The following is a 23,849-nucleotide window of genomic DNA, read 5'->3' as shown; positions in this document are numbered from 1 at the left end:
GACTCATTTCTTCTCCAGCCTTGAGCATACAGTGCTTGGATAAAACTGTATGATTTTATTTTTGAAATAAAAATCCTAGTTTCTTTACATTTACAAACAAATCTAGCCAAATTATCAAACAGGAAAGTATATAAACCTAGAGTTCCACGGGGACTTTTTTTTGGTGGCCTTGAATTACTACAGTGACTTCATGTTAATTTCTCTATTATATTTTGATCTATTCAAAAGTTTTAATCTTAGAAAAATACATATAGCATAAGGTATAAAATAAGTGAAGAAACTGGGGCAAAGGAAAACTAAGTGTAGGAAAAATAAGGTGAGGTGAGAGGGCCAAAGAATCCATCGGAACCGTCTGGAAAGCTGGTTGAGAATGAAGCTCCTTGGCCCAGGCCAGTTAAATTAGAATTTCTTGAACAGGGCTCTAGGATCTCCTCTTTAGCTGCCCCAAAGACTTGGAGTCTAGATGTAACTTAAAAGAAGACAAGGAATGACTACCAAGATATCAGGATGTTTATTAGTGTCATGGAATTTAGAGCACAGAACCAGAGGAATGGACATTGAGACTAACTCCAAATAATACATTTAAAAATAAATCTTATATTAACTAGGATCATCCTTTCTTTCACTATAACATTTCATAATCCTCTTCTGATAACGTTACGTCCCTAAAACAACCCTCAAGCACATGGGAGGACTCAGTATGTCATTTCATCCTTTGACTTTGACTTTTAATGTGAGATGGTGTGTTCTGGGAGGTCTTCTCTTTTCTCTTGGCTCTATTCATAGCCTATTATACCAAGTAGCTTGGATATTCCAGTGCTTGGGTGTCTTTTTTATATGTATCACATCAAAAGGTTAAACAGATACTTAGAAGAATCCTACGTATTAGTAGCACTTAATCTTTTCTGCTGCTTGTGCTCTTATTCTCAAAACATATTTTAACGTCTCACATGAAAATCGAAAGTTAAAAATGCTAAACTTTCTAAAACATAGGATTTGGTATATCATAAATATAAAAGAGAGAGAATTATAGCTTAATTTTACAGTGGACTTAAGAATATGTTAAAAATTATACACAAAAAGTTTGTCATTTTACAGTGACTTCTGCTGGAGCTGTAGTTTTTGTTCAATGATATCTGAGAAACGAGGAACTTTTTTTGAAATAGCCACACGGATGTCATCCCTCATATTCAAGCAGCTTCTGGACTTTGTTTTAAAATGCAAAAGTGATGAAAATCCCAACTCACAAAGGTATGTAGTTGCAAATGGTATAAGGATTTCTAGCGCTGTCTTTGCCAGGCTGGGAAACACTGTGAATTGAGCACACCAGAAATCCTCAAGCTTCATTGTCTCAAATTCCATTAGGATTTGGCCACTAGCTCGTAATTCAGCAAGATCATTTTTCACTAAATAACCATCATCGACAAAGTCCAGATTAAAAAGAAATGGATCCAGTATCCATTTACTTGCCTCATCAAGATCTCCAACAGAGAAATAGCCATGGAAGAAGCTGCTCAGCTGTTGCAGGTGTAGTGTTATTTCAGCTGCGATGCATAAAGCTTCATTATCAGAAACAACAATTTCTTCAAGAAAAGGAAAGTTGGTAAAATTTCTTTTCTCAATCCGCTTTAGCCAAAATGGAAACTTCCTAACAAAGGCAGACAACTTCTCTCTAGCTGATACTGTGTTCATTCCAGTCCTTTGCATAGATGCACTAAGTTCATTTAGGTGTTTGAATAAATCTGCAAGGTATGCGAGGTGAATTTTAAACTCTTTGTTTTCAAAGCCATCAACTAAATTGCTGCTTTGGTGGTGAAGAAACTGATTTATTTCTTCATGCATTTCAAAAATATGAGTAAGTATCTGGCCTCGGGAAAGCCACCTCATTTCAGTATGGAAAAGGAGAACACTATACTCTATTCCAATTTCTTCAAAAAAAGCCTGAAACAGGCGATGATTTGGAGCTCGCCCTTTGATAAAATTTATTACCCTCACCACAGTAAAAAGAGCATCCCTCAGTTTTGTAGGCAATGTCTTTGTGACAAGCGTATGAGGGTTCAGTAAACAATGTGTGATCACGATATGAGGTACCTCTTTTTTCACACAGCAAACAAACTCTGAATTTTCTCCTAGCATAGAAGAGGCACCGTCAGTACAAACAGAGCCGCATACATCGAGTGCTATCTTATGTTTCAAAAAGAAGTCTCTGAACAGGTTAAACACATCTTTTCCCTTCATTGTTAACTGCAGTGGTTCACAGAACAGGAATTCTTCTACAATCTCTCTCTCTTTTATGTATCGCACAAATGCCATCAGCTGACTGCAGTCATCCATGTCTGTTGTCTCCGCAAGCTGAATACCCACTTTAAGAGGACTGGCTTTGATATCTTCTAGAACTTGCTGTAAGATATCCTGGCTCATTTCATCAATTCTAGAATGGATGACATCATCTGATAAGGGTACCTGCTGAAGCTTCTTTTGTGCATCTGGTCCCAAAACTATTTGTGCTATTTCCAGTGCACAAGGTTTCACTAATTTTTCAGCTATTGTATGAGGATTCTTCTCTTTGGCACATAAATATGCAAACTGATATGATGCCTGTAGTAAGGCATCTTCCTGAGATGCAACTCCAAATGTTTTCAGGGTTTCACTCTGATCAGCTGGCACTGGCACATGTTTCAGGCTGCTGAGATCATGCCCACCTATACCACCATGCTGTCTGTTAAAATGGTCAGACAGTTTTGATGGTCGGAGGTCAGCATTTGAAAATACCGAGTTACACAACACACACTGTGGGCGCTGAGTTCCATCAATCTCTGTCATACAGGTGAACCAGTAACGAACATAGTCATCGTCCCATTTGCGTTTCTTCGACATGGCACGCCAAACTTCTCGCGCAGTATTCCACAGATGTTGAAGACTTTTGCTTGGAAGTAAAATATAACCCAGACATTAAAAACCAGTGGCTAACTGAATTAAAACAAAGCCACTTTTCATGCCATCCTGTCATCTGTGTACATGTCAATAAATATCCTGTAACATGTCAGTTCAAAGTAAGCCATGACAATATGACAACTTAAATCGAGCAACTCACAGCTAAAGCCTTGGAACAAACACCTTGCCAGCAAGTTATATATGAGAGATTAGGGCTTATGCAAATTGTGAATACCCTGTAAGTTCTCTACTGGTGAGATGCAGTTATGGCTTACTTTGTTTTCAATGATGTATATTCCAAACAAATCTGGTACGTTTTGTATCCCCAGAAAAGGCATCTCACTGTCATCCCTCCCTTCCATCCTATGCTAGAGATGCATGCACACCCCCAGTTATAAACTAGTGAATGGAGAAGGAAGTCGTCACTAAATACTCTGAGGGCAGATTCTGATATGGTGGCTAGTTCTTTCTAATATATAAGGATTTAAATCAAATAGTCTGTAAAACTATTTGATCCTTGAGTGGCTTTGACTCCAACCTAAGCAGAGAATTTCAAACAGGTCTGACTAAGCCACGTGTGACCCAGAAGCAGGATACGCACTATCAGTCCGTGATTCATACTGTCATATAAAAAAGCAAAACAAGTGGCTCAGGAGAAACACAACTATTCTTGTTATTGAAATTTCAGAAAAAGTCTTCTCATAGAAGAAAAGCCTTAATTATAGTAGGAAAGGGTGTAGAAGGCAGGTTTTCTTTAGTTTACTAAATAAATGGAGGAATCATCTAAGTCTCTTGCTAAAATACATATTCTTGGACCCTACACTCAGATATTCTAATCCCCTAGCTCTGGAGTAGGGGCCCCAAATATGTACTCTAAATAAAGTGTTTTAGATAATTTTTCTGAATAGTACCCAGAAAAGAAATCTCTTAACGAGGTTGCCTAGCACAATCACTGGGAGCACTTCTGAAAGAAAACATGTCCCTGTACCACCTCGGAACTAATACATCATCATTCTCCAGAAGTAGGACAAGAGAATTTAAAATACAGTTGTCCAGGTGATTCTGATACATATCCAAGTACACAGACAGATTTAGAGGAATGAAGACATCCTCAGGCCAGTTCCTAGCCTTATAGATATTCTAGGTTGCTAAGTAAACACTAAATGCTTTAAGACCCATTTACCTTTTCTGAGTTGATGACAACTTCCTATGAAAGCTGAGGGACCTAAAAAGAAAAATATGTTTTTCTTTTTCTCTTTTCCCTCCTGAGCAATGAGTAATGGTATAATCCACAAGTAGGCTCAAATATGCCTTAGAAAACAATTCTGTCTCCCATATAAATGATTCCCAAAGTTCTGTACCACAGAATATGGCTGAAATAATGTAACAGGGGTACACTGAAATCCAAATACCCACTTTAGCCATAAGAAAATCACAGTAAGTAAGTAAGCCAAGAATATTTACTTAAAGCCCTAGCTTGCTAGAGGCTCTGCCAAGAATAACAAGTTGTAAATTGTGCTTCTATGTAACTAGCAAGTTGATCTACCATATGGTTGCTATTGACCAGTTTAAAATTGAAAGATGTCTGCCAGTCGGTAAAGACCGAGTTGATCTTAAGCTTTCTTTTGTCAAGTGAGGAGATCATGGGCAGACTGTGTTTAGAACCTCTCCTAACTGATAACAGAATTATGAGATGAACATAAAAAAATGCTTATCTTTCTGTATATTGTTATGTATACTTTGGGGGTACAGAGAAAGTGATGGAGAAAGCTTTACTTCAAATGATTTTCTTTACTTCAGGTTTATTTCTAATGACTTCCAACTAGAAATTATAGGATGAGTTAAGAGTACATTCCTATCCATTCTATGCTACTCACATATATTTTGATTGAAGATTTACCTGTTTGGAACAAGAGAATTTTTAGAAAAATTCTTCTCCCTCCCCCTCAAAAAGGGAGAATAGGTAGCAAGAAGTTTTAAGATCCTCAAAGATGAACTTACCGCCCAAGAGGCTTTCTTGTGTTATAGAATCTCACAATTCTCACTTGTTCCTTTGTGGTATTTAGCAATCACAATACCCTAAAATATGTAAACATTAAAAAAAGCATCATCTTATTAAGGAATTATTATTAACTGAAACTGTGATCATGGTATGGTTGTGTTTTTTAAAAGTCTTCATCATTAGAAACACAGACTTAATTATTTACTGGTGGAATGATGTCTGGGCTCTCTGAAATACAGTACTTCAGCACACACACGCAATGCAGGTAGAAATAGAAAAGGACTGGTCTTGAGTTGGCTGGATGATGGACACACATCATTACACCGTACTCACTCTATGTATGCTGGAAATTTCCCATAATAAACAGTAAAATAAACAAAAAGGCTTACTTACTAAGATAGACAGAATTAGTTTTCAGAAAGATTTTTGAGAATTTGCTGAAAGCCATCTGAAGATGCAGAATGAAAGAACAGATGCAACAGAGTAAAATGTTTTGCAAGTTTATGAAGGGCAGATACGAAACAGAATCACAATTGAGACAAAAATCAGTCAGTTACAAGTAAACATTCATACAACAGAAACACCCGGGGAAGGCTAAAACATCTGTGTCAGCAGTAACAACACCCAAGTGCGGCAGTAAACCTTAAACACCAAACCAAACACAATCAGACTTCTACCTGGTCTCTGCCTATGCCAGTCCATGGTAGGTGCTGGTATCCAGGGAGGAAGAAGATTGAAGATTCACTATCTTTACGTTATTAAAAGCAAAAACCAGGAGAGAAGGTACGGGAATGCAATAGCCGAGCAAATGCTCCAGAGGCAAACGCCTGGGATGCTGGCTTTGTCACTTAGAGGCTGGGACCTGTCCAAGCTTCAATGCCTCAACTGGGGATGACAATAGTACCTACCTTATAGGGCTGTTGGGAGGTTTAATTATGAGCGTGCAAGTAAACGACATGGGCTCGTAACTGGTAAGGCTTGGTGTATTATAAAGGACGGAGCATTTAGGAGGCTGCCCGGGCGAGCTAAGGACGCCGGTGGCGCGGGAAGAAGACTGCTCGGTCTCCAGCCGACGGCTCCGAGACACAGGCGCAGGCCCAAGGGATGCTCGGGCTTGTTTTAGGCGCCCGTATCGGGCTCCACTTCCCTCTCCGCTCAGGCTGGGGCTCAGCCTCCGGGAGCTGGAACCAGTCTAGGCGGCGGCTTCTCGGGTGCGACCCCAGAACAGGACCCTGCGGGGCGCGGTGTGATAGCTGCGGCCGCAGGGTCCCCCGCTCCTACCGCGCCGGGCTCCATCCGGGTTCTCCTGGAGCCTTCCCGCCCGCAGACAGGGCGAGGCGAATCCTCGCACGCAGGCGCATTGGCAAACAGCTAGGCGCCCCCGCCCCCCCCCACCCCCCCTCCCCGCCGCCTCCAGGAAGGAGCACGCGCGCTGGTTCTGTTTTCAGGCTGTGTACGTGGAGCTGGGAATTTTCTGCATGTTCTGTCTGCAGTGAAGATGTATCGTAGAATCTCAGGGACGAAAAGCACTGTAAAGCCACATGCCACATAGTTCTACTTTTTAACATTCAGAGCGCTAGAAATAAAAATTTATATTGTCAGGCTTTGATCTTGGCGATTATGAAGCTCCAATAATTAACCATTTTCTTTGTGGAATCAATGAGGAAGAAGAGAAAGAAGTTAATTCTACTTCCAAACTAAACATCCAGGCAAATGAGACAAGCTGTAAATTCTTCTAAGATCAAATGGTAGAGGATGAGCTTGTGTCCTCTTGCCCATGCTGGTTGCCCCCATCTCCCCATTAATTACAGCGTGTGGGTGAATTTGATGAGAATCATCATCCATCTTAGAGAAATGACTTTTAAGATTCTTTTAAACAAGACTTTTAGAGAAATAAACCCATATCAGATTTTAGGAAAAACCCTAAAGTAGAAACTAGAAAATGTTGAATGAAACAAACCTAAATACAGTCCTCTTTTCTATTTTAAGGGTTTTTCATGACATCACATTTCATTCATTTTTGTATAGTCAGTCTTGTGAGAGGCATCCCACAAGCCTAGGGGAGGGAGAAATGTCAAAGGTGGGGCAGATACCTCATTTTCACATATTGAGGGTGAACCTGATAAAAACACCGAGAGCCTGCCTAAGGTTTCTGTCAATGAGAGAAACTGCAGATGACCAGCCTTCCTGGTCCAAAACTCTGGGCCTTAAATGTTAGAGAAAGGAATAGGCTTTAGAGTCAAAGACTTTGGTTTATGTCCTGACCCCAACCTTTTACTGTTAGGACCTGATTAAGCTACCTGGACTCAATGAGTCCTTATGCTTATTGTGAAATAGGATATCATCCTATTACTCACCCCATGAAAGTCTTCTGAGGGATAACATGTGCAAACTATAGCACATAGTTCCAGCACTCGTCATCTATAACTGAGATAATAAAATCAAAGCTTGTATCTTGAGTAATGTTCTAGATGTTGCCTTTTATCCAAAATGAAACAGAAATAAGACATGATTTCAGATATTATAGAATTCTTCCTAAAATCAGCTTAAATTAGGTTTCACAATAGAAAACAGAAGCCCCAAAATGTTAGGTGACACATTTTTTTGAGTTAAAGTGTCCTGAAATTTTCTAATTCAAATGTGCAGAAGCTAACTCAGCCTTCCTGCCAGTCCTATAAACTACTTTTCTGCCAAATATTTGAAATAATGCTACAAACCACTCACAATTAAATATTTCCAATTATATATCTTTATTAACAAAAGATAAATAAAATACAAAATAGACACTAATATCAGATTTTATGTTGAACCAGCCTATGTTAAGGTAGGAATATGAAAACAAAAATTTTTGACATTCTTAAAGTAGGTAAGAATTAGACCTGTTTGCATCACTGTTTCATACTGGTCTGAATTTAGATACAATGTATATCCACAGTACTTGACAGTTTGATTCAGTTACTTTCCTATCAGCAGTATTTCTGAGACGTTAACTTAATGCAATATTCTAGTGGGTTTTGGTAGTTCAGAAAAGCCAGTGAACTGTTAAAAGTCAATGTACTTGTGTCAGGGGTTTTAAACAGGCTATTTTCACCCATCCCACTCTGTCAGTACTATCTTCCCAATGTTATTAGAAAAAGCTTAAAGATCATGTCATTCTCAGATACGAATAGCCCTACAGGCTGGCTATGCTTGTAATATTCTGAAGAAATGTTCAACTTCAGGTTGCACTTTTTGCAAATATTACCGAGAGACACCTGCTGGCTATAAAGATTAGGTACAACAGATACTCTACAATCTTTTAAAAATCTAACATTCATGACTGTTATATAAAGGCAATCACAATTAAAATAGCAATTGGTAACACAAACCATATTCTCTGTGACAAAGGAGAGGATTTCAGTGTCTGTATACTCCTGTCCAGACTGGTAAAAGACCTAGGACTTATCAGTCAACACTGACTCAGGGTGAAAAACTTTTTTCCCCATTCAAAGGCTAACACATTTAGTTCTGAGTATAAGATACAAGGAAATGTTTTGAAAGCCAAAATTTCATAACCAAGTGGGAAACAGAATTGTTACTACATAGACTGACATCAGGGATAAAGCTATTCACACATTCTACAGATTTCCTTCCAGTAACCCAAAGCTCAAGATAGATTATCAGTTTCAGATCAGAAAAATATGAGAAGGTAAAAAGAAATGATTATTAAATAGCTACAGTTATAGTTACAATTAAAAAAAAACGAAGCCCTTATTTCAAGAAAGAGTAATTAATTGCCTTCACAATGAGTCCTAACACTAAAGGGCCATAAAAATTGAGGAAATAAAGTTTGAAACTTAATAAATAAATGTTGAGAAGATATTCATGATAGGTGGAGAACTAAGATCTTTTCCCACATCACTAATATAAAATTGGAAATAAAATCTTAATCTGCACTTAATGTACCACTTTATTCTTCTTTGTTCTCCACTGTGTAAAGGAATGAATTTACTATGAGACTTCTGGATACTTTATTAAAGTCAGGCAGTCTCCTTGCTTCCTGACTTTAACGAGAACAGATATGGATTTTTCCATCGATAATCAACAGCAAGAATCTAAAAGAATGCATCAGCAGAGTCTATCTTGGGTCACCGTCAGTGACGAGTTACTACTGTCCGAGGAAGGAGGCCATGGGGTCATCTGGCCTCTGACGTTTCATTCTGTAGGCCTCCATTTCCTCTTCAGTGGGTTCCCGAGTTTCATATATGCTGTTGTAAGGTCGCTTCCTCTCATCGATCTGCATGATCTCCTTGACATGAAGAAGACGGGCCTCCTCTGCATTCAATGCCTATAGTGAGAAGAAATACATGAGTACCATGGCTCTGAGTCAGATCCCTTTGGTTCAGAAGTGGCAGAGTACCAAAAGACCCCACTGACTATGAATTGTTACATCAAAAACCTAGATTGCCTCTGCTTGGGAGTCAGCTCTATCGCTGTCAAGCTACAACTAATCATTATTTGGCTCAAAAATTTTCATAGAGCACAAAACATCCTATGACATTTTCAATGTTAAAGAAATTTTATTTAACGACAAAAACTGAATGAGATTCATTTTACTGACAGAAGCCAGCAACCGACGCTTTTAGTGGAGAATACAATTCTGACTTTTCCCAAGACTTGCTGAAGCTTACAATTATAGCGTTAGATGGCAATTCTCTCTGGGGAACATGTCAATAACTCTAGTAACAGCTATACCAACCATTTTTCTTCTGTGCATTATTAGTTCAAAAGGCAGGCAATATGGAGACACACAAAACCTCCATTTGTATTCTAGACCTGACAGGTGACCCAAGCAAATCACCCAGTCTTTGAGTTTGTTTGCTCATTTTTAAAATGAGCTTGGGAATAAGACAAGATAATTTTCTAAGATTCCTACAAATAAAGAAGACTGTGGTCACTTTTACTATTTATTTAGGCTTCACAAAGTACCTTTTTCAATTTTTCGTGTTTCTTTTCTTCATCATCACTCTCTGAACTGCTCTTTCGATGCTTCCTTTTCTTCTTCTTCTTCTTCTTTTTCTCCTCTTTCAGTTTTTCCTGATGCATCTGAAATGGAGCATTTACATACAGTGTTATTAATGTAAAACCAAAGTTCTAGTGCAAGTTTTAAAGTCTTCCCTTTAAGACTTAAAAATTCAGGACAACTGATCATGGACATACCTCCATGAGGGTTTGAGGTTTTTTCACAGATTCTTCTCCAGTTGCATCATTTATAATACATTCCTCTGAATTCTGTGGGAAAATATATGTAATCTAACTTGAGTATCATAGCTACCAATCATCTAAGAAAAAGTTAAAATTTGAAACATAAAAATCTATGTTTCATACAGATTTTTGACCTAAGAGCTTGGGCTGTTTTTACGAACTAGAGGACAATTACTTACAGCAATCTCCTTCCCAGCTTCTCCAGTACAATAGGAATACTTGAAAAAAGAGTGACAGCATTTGTATCCCCATCGGCCTTCTTTCCAGTAAGATCCCCAGATATGCTGCAGAGAGAGAGAGAGAGGTTACTTAAAAAGGAGCCTGAAACTAAGGTTTCTCATATACTGTTTTTCTTTGTTAAAAAATCCTATCTTTAATTAATCGTATTATTTTCAAAAAACTGAAGTATAGCTGATTTACCATGTCATGTTAGTTTCAGGTGTACAGCACAGAATATATACATATATATAAAATATATATATATATTTTCTCTTTCAGATTCTTTTCTCTCATAGGTTATTAAAAAATATTGAGTATAGTGCCCTGTGCTATACAGTAGGTCCTTGTTGGGTTAGTCTCACATGCTGGTGATAAACAGTGAAAATTACAGGGACTCCAGGGTTAGCTAACAGGGAAAGTGTGTGGTTACAATGGTCTTACATTCTATTCTCATTCTCCACCCCAAATTAAAAAAACTAGGCTACTTGACTTCTCTTGAAAAATTCAGAAGAATTGGAAAATTCTAGGCACATTCACACTTGTCAGTAACTGCCTGTTGCTGACCAGTGGATACTCCTTTTAGACAGGGCTCGTGTTCTCTAGTTTGTAAAATCTGTCTGGCTCATTTCACTCATACATGATTACTGGTCTGGCTCTTACTAGGTAGCTAGGTTTTTGACTCTTACTTAGAAAGACAAGTGTAGTTTGGGTACTATAAAAGTACAGCAAATTAAATAAGCTTTATCATGTGATACAATATGCAATATGACATATACTTTGTCATCTGTGAAGTGTCCCTGTCAAAATATTTAACTTATATCAAGCCTTTGTATCTGAATTCCTGTTTATAGGAAATACAGGGAATAAAGCAACAGTATTACAATAAAAATTAATTAAAACACAGATGAATGATAAAGAAGATGTGGTATACAACAGAATACTACTCAGCCATAAAAAAGAATAAAATTTTACCATTTGCAGCAACATGGATGGACCTGAAGCAGCATTATGCTTAGCGAAATAAGTCAAAGACAAATACTATATGATATCACTTACATGTGCAATCTAAACAAATACAACAAACTAGTGAATACAGAAAAAAAGCAGCAGACTCACAGATCAAACTAGTGGTTAAAATGGAGAGGAGGGGCGAGGCAGCACGGGGACTGGAGAGGAAGGTACACACTGCTGGGTGTAAGACAGGCCATAAGGGTGTACTGTACAATGCAGGGAATACAGCCAATATTTTGTAAAAACTGCAAATGGAATATAACCTCTAAAAATTGTTAAAAATAAGAAAGTTAAAATATAAAAAACCAAAACACAACAATGACTTACTAATGGAAAATATAATCCAGAACAAAATGCTAACAAGGACACAATATAATTCTAGTTCAACACATACTGTATGATTGTTGATCTTCACATCTTCCTCGTACTTGGAGCAGGCGACAGCCCGCTCCTGTCCTTTGATGACTGTCCCATGTCTTGAGTACTCCACATAGTCTTCAGTCTGAGCCAAAAGCAATTCGGCTGGAGGAGCATCCAAGTGTTCTTGACCGCCGTACTAAAAGGACATTGATCATTATTAAATATATTTTACAAAGATTTGCATTCAAATCTCTACTGAGGGGTTTATTTCCAATCACAAAGATTAGAGGACTATTATTCATGGGCTTTGTTATATAAAACACAATGGAAAAAAAAAAGCCACCAAACTTTCATAGGCAAATAAAAGATGTCTCAATTGCTATTCATCTGTTGAGTGTGGTGAATTAATTATAAAAGGCTCATATGAAATTCCCCTTATCCTGTATGCATGCCCATTTGCCACATGATTTTGGTGCTTCATCCCTTGGATCTGGGCCTGGCCATGCTACTTGTTCTGGCCCCTGGAATACTGGCAAATATGATGTAAGCAAAGACCTGAAAAACACTTGTGTACCAGGGCACACTTTGTTGCTAATCTCTGGTATCCTGAGAATGTCACATAAAGAATCTGGGCTAGCCTATCAGAGGATGAGAACCCACGTGGGGTAGAGGTGAGGCCTCCTTGGGACAGAGGAGGCCTGCTACCTGCTAGAAACCAAAGGGAGGCCAGTCTAGATCATCTGGTTTCAGATAGGTGGGCTCAGAACAGTAGATGCAGCTGATGTACAAAATGGTGAGAAATAAGAAATGTCTATTCAAACTATTAGGTTTTGAGGTGGCTTGTTTTGCTGTAAAAGCTCAATGATATAGTTATACTGATACTGTATACCAACTGCACCTAATCCCAATGGATTAAAACAGACTGTGTATCGATCATAATCACCTTTTCCAGGATGCTTTCTTTCTGCTGTTCTTTGAAGTCTTCTTTCTTGACTTTGAAGGACTTGTACAATAATTCTAGTTTTGTAGGATCTGCTTGTAGATGCACTTCAGACCCTTTGTCATAGGCTTCCCAAGCAAACACTAGGGTAATTAAAACCGTCGTAATGAGTTGTTAGCTACACTGTTTTCGGGCTTCTTGAAAACAAGCTTTAAAAAAATGCCCCCAAATTTCTTATGAGCTGACATAAAATACCTTGACATAGAAGAAACACTTACATTGTGTCTGGGCCATTGATATGGTATCACCTGTGTATCTAACGAAGTTATCCCCCGCGTAGCTGACTCTGTTTAAAATAAATTAAAAAAAAAACTGTTTCAGAGATTAAGGAAATTTTTTTCTGACCCAACCATAGATGATATTCATTTTAATTCAGATTGCATTTTATTAATAAAAACTCCCTCCCCTCCCCTGAAATCTTTACAGTGAACTTGTTACTTACTCATCTGGATTCTTTCCAGCATTTGCATAGGGATTCTCTCTCATCGCTCTAGTTTTGGGATCATAGTAAGCAGAGTTTGGATCTAAATTCCGCAAATACTGAAAAGAAAAAAATATTTTAAGACTGTGTTAATGTTTACTTTCATCAAAAATTTTAGAAGACTAGTAGGAGGAGACAATTAAGTGAGTGAGTGAGTGTGTGTGTGTGTGTGTGTGTGTGCGTGCGCACGTGCATGTCTGGGGGTACAGCTGAAGAGAAAGATATCCGGAATGATATACTTTGGAATGACTGAGTATATTATCCATATACTATCCAGATACCATGTGAGTAGACAAAATTTAGGTTGGGAAGACAAATGTTTTCTGAATATGTATGTTAAGTTGGCAAGGCTTACTTTTGCAATATCTTCTCGAATCCTGAGATTCCGGACAGTAATTCGTCTCTTAGAGTCAAAATTCTGTCCAGGCATGTCAATATCATCTGCATATTTATCTTCATCCTCATCTTCACTGTTATGATCTTTTTCCTGAAAGAGGAAGAGAGAAGGGGAAAAAATTTTAAGAAAAAAAGAGCAGCATCTAGCTCTTATTTTCCCTTTAACCCAACCCTTACTCCTTGTGTTCTTTAAGCTTATTATTATTATCATGAGTTATTACTAACATTAGCCATCAGAAATTTAAACCTTAATGTATACCCTGATAGGACCTGTATGTATTACCGTCTGAGAATTCGGTTCCTCTTCTCCCCACTGATGTTTCGGAGAATTCTATGCCACAAAAGAAAATGAATTTGTGATTTTATTATACTGAATCAAATGATTATTTAACACTTTTAAAAACATAGTTAAAATAATAAATTTAACTGAACAAATTCTCATATTTCTCACCTGTAGTGAGCACAGAAGTTTTAAATACAACTATGTCATTATGAATAATTTTATCACACTGTCTACAAATCCAAAATTTTCATTGATAGGATTATAATCACAAAAATGTAATAGAAAGATTAAATTAATCAATATACCTAATAAATATTCATTTCATACATTTTTATCATCAGACATAACATTTTCATTAAATTTCACTGTTTTTCTATTAAGGCCAAAAAGGAAAGTTACCAGGATCATGTAATAAGTATCTTTAGAGGCAAAATAGCCTTTGTAAAATTTCAGCAATGAAGAAATCTACTCAGGTGACAACATACTGTGATTTGAGGAGGTGTGAACTCCATGCCTCAAAGACACCCTTTCTTAATTAGCAGTTGGTCAGGATATTCTCTAACTCCACAAAATGCCTGGAACAAAGTGCTCAGTATTTCATTATGTCCCTTTAAAAGGCTTCACATCTTATAGCTCAGTAGGCGGATGTGGAAATATGTATGTATAAAAAAAATATATATATATAGTATATTGGTGGAAGCAAAAATTTTAGTATAGCCTTTTAAACTGCTTGCTAAGTGATAAGTCATCAGATTTTATATATGCATATTCAGTGCATCACCAATTGCACTTTTAGGAATTTATTGTAAGGAAATTAGTATGTCTATTATATAAAGATGTATATATTATGTAAGACTAATGTTGTGTACTACTGTACAGATAACTGTGAAAAAAACAAATCAACGAGATGAATGGTTATATAAATTATTGCACTCAATACACACTGAACAACCATTAACGTGATTTGTCCAAGGTGCAGAAAAATATTAATATGTATACTTTGGGCTCCCTAACTTCCTGGTGGCTCAGATGGTTAAGAGTCTGCCTACAATGCAGGAGATCTAGGTTGGATCCCTGGGTTGGGAAGATCCTCTGGAGAGGGAAATGGCAACCCACTCCAGTACTCTTGCCTGGAAAATCCCATGGACAGAGGAGCATGGTAGGCTACATCCAAGGGGTTGCAGAGTCGAGACACAACTGAGTGACTTCACTTTCACTTTCTTTCTTGGGCTCCCTAGTGAGTGAGATGGTAAAGAATCTGCTTGTAATGCAGGAGACCCAGGTTCCGTCACTGGGTTGGGAAGATCCCCTAGAGAAAGGAATGGCTACCCACTCCAGTGTTCCTGTTTGGAGAATTCCATGGACAGAGGAGCCTGGTGGGTTTCAGTCCACCGGGTCGCAAAGAGTCAGCCACAACTGAGTTACTAACATTTTCACTTTTCTTTTTCCTTTTCATACTTTGCTACCTTTTTTTGTTTGGGAAAAAAAGAGAGGGAAAGATGGGAATTAGATTACATATTTGTATTTACACAAGAAACTCTGAAAGGAGCTGTAAGAAAAATAAATCAGATTATGGGGGGTGAGGTTTAGAGACAGGATGGACTGAGGCGGGAGTGGGAGACTTTTCACTGCATATCTGTCTTATTTTGATTATTGAACCATGTGAATTTATATAAAAATAAATGTTATAGGTCTGCATTTAATGATACAGAAAACAAGTCCTCATTGTACTGTGTATTATTTAATTGAAAAAGTAGTTGATAAAGATGAATCCATTTAAAAACATGTTGTATTACAATCATACACATACATGGATATATGTGAGGGAGTGGACTGGGACACTAAAAGGCCTACTTTAAAATGTTAATGGTTAACATAAGGAATATTTGTCTTCTTTATAATTTTTTATATATTTTTTCTGAATATGTGTTACTTTCAAAATTGGAAATTTTTTTAAAGCATTTTTTTGAGTTCTTGCAAGTTGCCAGTTCAACAAAGGATATTTATGTTACTGAATCTCTACAGGAGACACAGTCCTACTATATGTAGTTAATCTTCACATCCAAATGGGCAAAACTCAGCAGTCCCTTACAAACATTTAAGTTTGCTTAAATGCTTACTAGGAAAATAAATAATAATATGTTTACAAGACACAACAGAGAACATGTTAGAAAAACAATAAAAAAGCCCTCTTCTTTCTTCCAGAGTTGGTAATGATTAACAATCACAACACTAGCTACCAATTACCGAGTGTTTACTGTGTGACATGTATGCTAAGCCTCCTGTGTGTGTGGGTGTTGGGGTGGGTAGGTGTTGTTATCTCTGCTTTAGAGATGATAAACTGAGGCTCAGAGAAGCAAATTAATTTTTCCAGAACCATCTTACTAGCTAGGGGAACAGCTGGATTTTAACATCATCTCTCTGTTAACTTGTGCTTTGAACCTGCCTCTGTGACTGCTCACTTGGTGATTAACTTACCTAGTTCTGTTTGCTTTGTAATTATACTTGCTAAGGGTCCCTTTCTAGAGAAGGAAATGGCAACCCACTCCAGTACTCTTGCCTGGAAAATGCCATGGACGGAGGAGCCTGGTAGGCTACATCCATGGGGTTGCAAAGAGTCGGACATGACCGAGCGACTTCACTTATTAAGGGTCCCTTTTAGAAATTTAAACTTGATAACTCGAAAATGTTTTTTACTTACACCATAAATTTGTTAAAAAGAAACTTTCACAACTCTAATAAGCATAACTTAACTATTAAATTGACTGACTGGGGGAAAAAAATAGGAAAAAACCTGTCTGCAATATATCTTTTTTTTTTTAGTTTGCAAATTCTTTTTGCCTTACATGTTCCAAGTGTAGGAAACACTAAAATAAATAAAAAGAAAAATCCACTAATTCTATACTAAGTGAGAACTAGTGTTTTAATCTCTATATTAAATGAGAACTAGTGTTCTAGTCGTCTTCCCTGTAAGGTAATATGATATTTTACATGTGTTATTAAAATGTGTTATCCAGTGTTGTTACTAAGCTTTGATGAAAGCCATTTTAAGAGCTATGCAACATTCTCTCATGCACAGGAAGGATAGCTCACTTCACTAATTCCTTATTAAACTATCTTCAATTTCTTAGTGTTGTAAAAAGTGCTGAAGTGAACATTTTTGTGCAGAATGATTTTTCTGAATACTAGAAAATTTTTAGGATGGATGGATCTACTAATTTAATTCCAGAAAAGGTATATAAATGTTTTATGGCAATATTCTCTCCAAAATGACTGCATCAATTTATAGTCCCTTGAACCTTTAATGTGTCAGTTTCTCTTTCCCCTTGATAGCACTTCTCTCTCAACTTTCTTCCAACTGGAGAGATATAAAATGAATTTTTGTGTCAATCTTCATTTTTTGTTTACTATGAGTTTGAAATTTTTTAATGATCATTTTGTTACTTACAGCCTGTTCCACTAATTTTCCTGAGGCTAATTCTTCTTGGAGTTTTTGGGCTTTCAGCGTTCGTTTTGCCTAAGTAAAAAGAAACATTTGAAATTTACTTTCAATATTCAAATGAACATTTAATTTTTTTAATATATTTATTTTAATTTATTTATTTGGCTGTATTGGGTCTTAGTTGTGGCATGCAAACCTGTAATTGTAGCATGTGGGATCTAGTTCCCTGACAAGGTAATCAACCCCAGCACCCAGCACTGGCAGTATGGAGTTCTGGCCATGGACCACCAGGAAGTCCCATCAAATGAAGATTTAATTTTCATATCAATAAAACACATAAGTTTACTGTTTTCAGAAAAGGTCACTGGACAAGGTTGTCTTGTAGCTCTAGACCTCTGGCTCCTGAAGAACACGAGTTCAGGGAAATTCCCTAGTAGTCAAATGGTTAGGACTCTGTGCTTTCACTGCCAAGGACCCAGGTTTGATCCCTGGTTGGGGAACTAAGATTCCACAAGCTACATAGGGCAGCCAAAAAACAAACAAAAAATGCCCCAAACTATTCAATGCTGTAGTGGCCTAAAAAAGGATGTATGTACATATATACGCAACTGTTTCACTTTGTTGTATAGCAGAAACTAATAAGCAACGATATAATAAAAATTAATTAAAAAAACCATATGAATGAATAATGATGTGGTATACAATGGACTAGTACTTATCTATAAAAAAGAATGAAATTTTGTCATTTGCAGCAACATGGATGGACTTGGAGGGCATTATACTAAGTGAGATTGGTCAGAGAAAGACAAGTACTATATGGAATCTAAAAAATACAACAAACTACTGAATAAAACAAGAAAGAAACAGATTCATAGATAACAGAGAACAAACTAGAGGTTACCAATTGGTAGAAGAAAAGCGGAGGGGCAATAGGCAGGTAGGAGATTAATAAAAGGGGGTTTATTATGGGATTATATGAAATCGTGTGTGTGAAACTTTTGAAAATTGTAAAGCACTGTAGAATTTAAAGCATCTTTCATTTAAAAAAAAAAAAAAAAAAAAAACCCAAAATGAAAATGAGTCAGATCCAATTGGCCATATTTAAGCAAGAGTTATAAAGTCCTGTTTGAGTCAGGCATTAATATAAACCAAGCTAGATAGCACCAAGGATAAACTGCAGGGAGCAAGCCTTGATGACAAGGTGCCACTTGACTCCAGATGACTGACTCTTCCCAGCTGGCCCAGGATTACCACATATTTCATTGTTTGAGAAAAGATGAAATTCAGATTTTATTAAAATGTGAAATCCCATGGTCTTAAATGTCAACTCTATTTAAAAAAAAAAAAAAAGGAACACAAAACCAAAAAACAGAAGTGACTACGGTTTTTTAAAAAATGGGAGTGAGTAGGTGAAATCGTAACAGAAAAAACTGAGGTTACATTAAAATAAAATTCAGTTTCCTGAAAGGAGTTATCCTATTCTTCTTTCTCCACCCTCAAATGCTATGTGAGACAACTATAAAACAGGCCCATAGGCAAGATACAGTCTGGGAGCCAAGAGTTTATAACCTCAGGAAGCCAAAAGTTTTGAACATGAATCTGTTCTCATGCTTCCAGTATTTCCTGCAAACTAAATCAGGGAGTAATGGACAATATGAGAATAAAGTAAAAAGAAACTGCTGCCAAATAGGGTTAGTATATACTGTTTATTTCACTATTCAATTAGGCTTACTACTACTACAATAAAAATGCAATCATTTTTATACTGCATAAAGACAAAAAACAAAGTTGCTAAACTAGAGATATACCAAAATATACATTCTTTAAGAATAGCAGGAAAGCAGTGAACTGTGCTTACCAGGTCAACTTTGGCATATTCTTCTACAATTTTCATGTGTTCTTCCGGATTGTAGCCATTCCACCGATCCCTCTTCCCATCGTAGTCAAACATCAGCTGAGGCTGGACATGTTCATCTGGAGCTATATTAGTCCCCGTAAATTTTGCTCCAACTCGCCTAGGTCTCTGGAAAACAGAGTAAGATTAAATTTTTCCCCTAAGTATCTAAAGCCATGAGGAAAATTTCATATAAACTTTACAGAGCAGTGTGAACATACCATGGGACTTAATGGTTTATTCAATTATCAGTTAGTCCTCCTGCAAAAAATTTTGACGGTGCTGAACTAATTTCATTCAAGTTAATGTTTTCATTTAACTTGTACCTTAATATAGGTAATTTAAAAAACACAATTAAGTTCTCTGACACAAATAAAGAGACCCTCTGACAGCAGTTTCCAAAATTCTCAAAGGTGAGCTTACCTCGAAACAGTCTTTCTTTTTGTGTGTCATGGCTCCACAGTTTTCACATGCTCCTTTTCGGTATTTAGTAGTTATGGAATTCTGTAAGTGGATAGAAAGAAAACCAAAGAAAATTTTTATTTATCTAAATAAGTTAAAAATAACTTTGGCTCTCATTACTGTACTGTCTAATGAAATGACTTATTTGTTAAGAGGAAAACCAGTTATAAATGAGAAAGCTTAAAGACTTTAGCAATATTAAATTTATAAAATATAGAAACTAAAGTAATATGTATTGTGAATTTTAATACCAGATTAAAGGTCATGTAATCTGTTTATACTTAATATAGTATTACATTAGAGGTTCTTATATTAAGTTCTTAAAAATTTCCATTTCTATACACATATATACAGGTTGCATACCTACCTCTTTTACACCCCTCTTGTACCATTCTCCTGATGAGCTGTACTGCTTTTGTTTCTCTGGCTGTGGTCTCTGGTGCTTTAAAGTAGGCCTTTTTGATGGATCAATATACCATGGCACTGAAGAAATATACTGAGGAATATGAGGATTGATGTCTCTGTAAAAAAAAAAAAAATTTTTTTTAAAAAAGTTGTAGAATGTAACGATATCCTTACAGAATGTAAGGATAGAGATATTGCAGTGGGAGGGGGAGACAGAATATACTTGTTATCACTATAATAAAAAAAGTTAAAAATAAAATATATTAGAGTGAAAAAATTTTAGAGAAACTAAAAATAGTCATGTAACTAAAGATGTAGAAGAGATGAAGGAAGATAGGGATATATGTTAGTGAGATTAATCTTTTATCAGAACAAGAAGTTAATTAATAATGTCAAGTTGATTATAATAATAGTAGTATAGGTATGTTATTTAGAGATTCAGAGCTATCAACCAGAAAAACTCAAAATAGATTGACAATTCAGTCCTCGCTTGGTATCTGAGAGGGACTGGTTCCAGGACCTGCCTCAGATACCAAAACCTGTGGAAGCTCGGATACCAAAACCTGTGGAGGCTCAAGTTGCACAGCTGGGCCTCTGTACCTATGGGTTTGGAATCTGAAGATTCAACCAGTGGCAGATCGTGTGGCACTGCATGTACTTACTGAGAAAAATACGAGTATAACTGGACCAACACAGTTCAAATCTGTGTTTTTCAAGGTCAGCTGTAGTCACTTGTGTACAGTAGGACAGGGAGTGGGAAGAACTAAAAAGGACCATAGTTATCATTACAAGTCCTTCATTATTATTTATTAAACTTTATACATATGAGTTTGATACAATAAATGAAAACAAAAATGATGGAAATGGTAAAGATGGTTTCCTGTCAAAGAAAAGGATGAGAAATAGGTGAACTAAGTAGACATGAATTTGAATTCTGAATGAACAGATCTTGCAAAAAATTTAAGTACTTACTTTCCTTCTTCATCAACTTCTGCAGGGGCATTACCCAATTTTCGCTGTTCTTCTAGCTCCTTCTTCTTTCTCCAGTCCTCTCTAGTCATCTTCTTTGGTTCCTCCAAACTCATTTCTTTGGACCCCGACAAGGGGGCTGCGTTAGCTGCATCCACAGCTGCAGCTGACATGGTTATCTGGCCTCCTGCATGAAAAGGAAGAAGTATCTATTAGAATAAACTAGGCCTTTCTGAATTCACCAGAGAAACTATCAAAAGTACACCCTAATAACACATATTGTGGGCTATATAGAATGTTTCATATGTTCTTTTTCTTTCATGGCATCTGTAAGGGAAACGTCTCCTTCTCCTCCACTAATGTCTTTCTATACTGTTGCAGTTGTGCTTTCAACTCTAATTGGTTAAGTGGAGAGAGACATGCACATGCATTTAAAATTTCATGAGACTCATTCTTTCATGTATATATTCCTGATTTCCTCTCTACCTATGTGTCTCAAACTTTTCTACCACACTAATCCTTATTGAGTAAACAGGGTCCTATCTCTGTTCCTCTTAAAAACTGGATGCTTTAAGATCACCTATATTCATTTTCTCTATTTCCACATTATCTGCTGCCCTTCTCAATCATTCCCCTCCCTGCTCCAAAGATACCTCTAAGTTAGCAATGTGCTAAGTCCTCTGGACATTTTTCAGTTCTGTTCCTCCCCCTTTTGATATATTCTTATCCTTTGGCTGATGTGACACCATATTTCCCTGGGCTTTTTTGTACCCCTTTCACTGCTCCTCCTGTATCCTTCATAAGTTCTTCCATTTCTGCCCAGTTACTGAATTTTGGATTCCACAAGGCTCAATTCTTCATCACTCTAAACTCCACCAGAAGACAAGTTCATCTATTTCCAAGGTTTCAATAGCCACGATATACAACTGTTGGCTCTCCAATTTATTTCTCTACTTCAGACCTTTTTTCTGAGCTTCAGATAAATATAGTCCAATTGCTTACTTCAAAGTACCTCCACTTAGATGTCTCAAAGAAATCTGAACTCAATTAGTCTTAATTCAAATTCATAATCTTCTCTATGAAATCTAATCTTCTTCCACTGTTCCCTCTCCTGATGAAAGATACCACTATCCATTCCTTTGCAGAAGTGTTCCAGCTAATTCCCATACCTATTTCATCACCAAGTACCGTTATTTTCACTTTCTGAATATCACTTGAATTCATCTACTTCTATCAATAACCTGAGTGTATTACTTTTCCCTACTAGTCTCTTCTGATTCCTGCCAATCAGTTCTCCACACTGCAGTGTTATTTTTTCAAACACAGATTTGGTCATATCATGTCCCACTACCCAAACTGAAAACCCTTAAATGAAACGCTGTCCAAGAGAAATGTACCACCAGTCCTATATGTCATTTTAAATATTCCGTAAACATATTAAAAAAGCAAAAAGAAACAGATAAAATTACTTTTTTGCAATATTTTTCCTAATTACCAACACATTTTCATTTCAACATAGGAAAAAATAAACCAGTTCTTTAAAATCCGATACGGATTTTACATGTATTAAGATTGGCCAACATTTCAAGTGCTTAAGAATTACAAGCACAGTTCAGCTCCAATAGCACCTTATAATTCTTACTTTAAAAACCACTGAAAACACAGTCCTGGTCTGACTGGACACAAGTACCACTTCTGAGGCCTAGGACAGCTGCTTCCTTGGTTCTCGGTCCCCGTTCCCTTCTCAACCTTGCGTTGATCAATCACGTGAGGATATTCCTAAGAATTAGGAGCCTCTGGCCCTCTTCCCCGAGTTTTCCACCTTCATCCTCCTCCTCGTTCCAAGTTCTCACAAGATCTCCTTACCCGGTCCCAACGCTGCTGACCCTAGCACAGTTCGACAGGAATGCAGACGATCGCCAATGTTTACTTCCTGACTTCCTCCCTCTCCCGGCAGCCACTGCGGCACTTTCCGGGCGACCAACACATGCGCACTTGGGCCTCAGGCGAAACTGGTATCGCGAGATCTCGAGCTGTTTCTATAGCTCGACTGCAGGTCAGTCGAATGGGTTAGGTTTGAGCAGCTGTTTTTCTGCTCCTTAGTTTTCATCTCTTTTAGACTGGACGAATATTACGACGTAAAGCAAAACAAAACAAATTTCATACGGAGAACAGACAATAGCGTAAGCATCGCTGGAGCGCTACGAAGTGCGTGAAGTTAAAACAGTTAAAATCACTGTTAATTAGTAGGCAGGTAGTGTAACACTCTGGGGACAAAGTAAACACAAAATTGTCTTCCTCTCTTCTAATTTACATCATATAGAGTAAGACTGAATTATTTAAGTAATTTACAGTTCTAGAAGGCCGCTATGAAGGGTGTACTAGGTGCTTTGAAAACATAAGGCAATTCAGCAATTGACACCTCGCCCCTGATGTTGATACTGTATTTTACCATTAGGAAAAAAATACTGTAAAACGATTTCCATTGTGGAAAAACAATGTCATAGATATCTCCACCTTGCTTTAAGGAATAATATGTAATAAAATACTGGAAAATAATAATTTTGGAGTACAGCTCCCCTGCCCCCTCCCCCCCCTTAAATCCTATCTGTTCTGGTAATGTTTTATTTTTCAAAACAATATGTGTTCCTTTCAGATATCAAAATGACATCTTTGCCTCTAAGAGAATCTCATCATACTCTTACTAAGAATTTTTAGTGCATAGAGCATAGCAATGTAAATATTTG

General features: G+C 37.1%; 2 protein-coding genes across 5 annotated transcripts; both read right to left on the bottom strand.

Annotated features, from left to right (window-relative positions):
• Positions 1-492: 492 nt before the first annotated feature.
• On the bottom strand, positions 493-6,273 carry ZBED8 (zinc finger BED-type containing 8). Of its 3 annotated transcripts, XM_006073456.4 has the most exons (4): positions 5,845-6,273; positions 4,936-5,013; positions 4,118-4,159; positions 493-2,926 (listed from the first exon to the last, which is right to left on the bottom strand). In XM_006073456.4, exon 4 carries the CDS (start codon positions 2,875-2,877, stop codon positions 1,093-1,095), a length of 1,785 nt encoding a protein of 594 aa, XP_006073518.3. In that variant the 5' UTR covers positions 2,878-2,926; positions 4,118-4,159; positions 4,936-5,013; positions 5,845-6,273; the 3' UTR covers positions 493-1,092. The 3 variants fall into 3 exon arrangements, with proteins under 3 accessions (XP_006073518.3, XP_006073517.3, XP_044803307.2); XM_006073455.4 differs by lacking the exon at positions 4,118-4,159; XM_044947372.2 differs by lacking the exons at positions 4,118-4,159; positions 4,936-5,013.
• A 1,389-nt stretch (positions 6,274-7,662) lies between these two features.
• SLU7 (SLU7 homolog, splicing factor) lies at positions 7,663-23,120 on the bottom strand. 2 transcript variants are annotated; one of them, XM_006073457.4, is made up of 16 exons: positions 22,969-23,120; positions 21,106-21,289; positions 20,096-20,249; positions 19,690-19,770; positions 19,231-19,395; positions 17,379-17,447; positions 13,931-13,978; positions 13,607-13,738; positions 13,213-13,310; positions 12,989-13,056; positions 12,714-12,853; positions 11,805-11,966; positions 10,360-10,464; positions 10,136-10,207; positions 9,905-10,021; positions 7,663-9,263 (listed from the first exon to the last, which is right to left on the bottom strand). In XM_006073457.4, exons 2-16 carry the CDS (start codon positions 21,273-21,275, stop codon positions 9,084-9,086), a joined length of 1,761 nt encoding a protein of 586 aa, XP_006073519.1. In that variant the 5' UTR covers positions 21,276-21,289; positions 22,969-23,120; the 3' UTR covers positions 7,663-9,083. The 2 variants fall into 2 exon arrangements, with proteins under 2 accessions (XP_006073519.1, XP_025148082.1); XM_025292297.3 differs by lacking the exon at positions 22,969-23,120 and adding an exon at positions 22,745-22,954.
• Positions 23,121-23,849: the final 729 nt, after the last annotated feature.

Source organism: Bubalus bubalis, chromosome 9 (assembly GCF_019923935.1).
Source record: "Bubalus bubalis isolate 160015118507 breed Murrah chromosome 9, NDDB_SH_1, whole genome shotgun sequence".
Lineage (NCBI taxonomy): Eukaryota > Metazoa > Chordata > Mammalia > Artiodactyla > Bovidae > Bubalus > Bubalus bubalis.
Note: the sequence above shows the minus strand (reverse complement) of the source record. Positions and strands in the feature narration are given on the sequence as shown.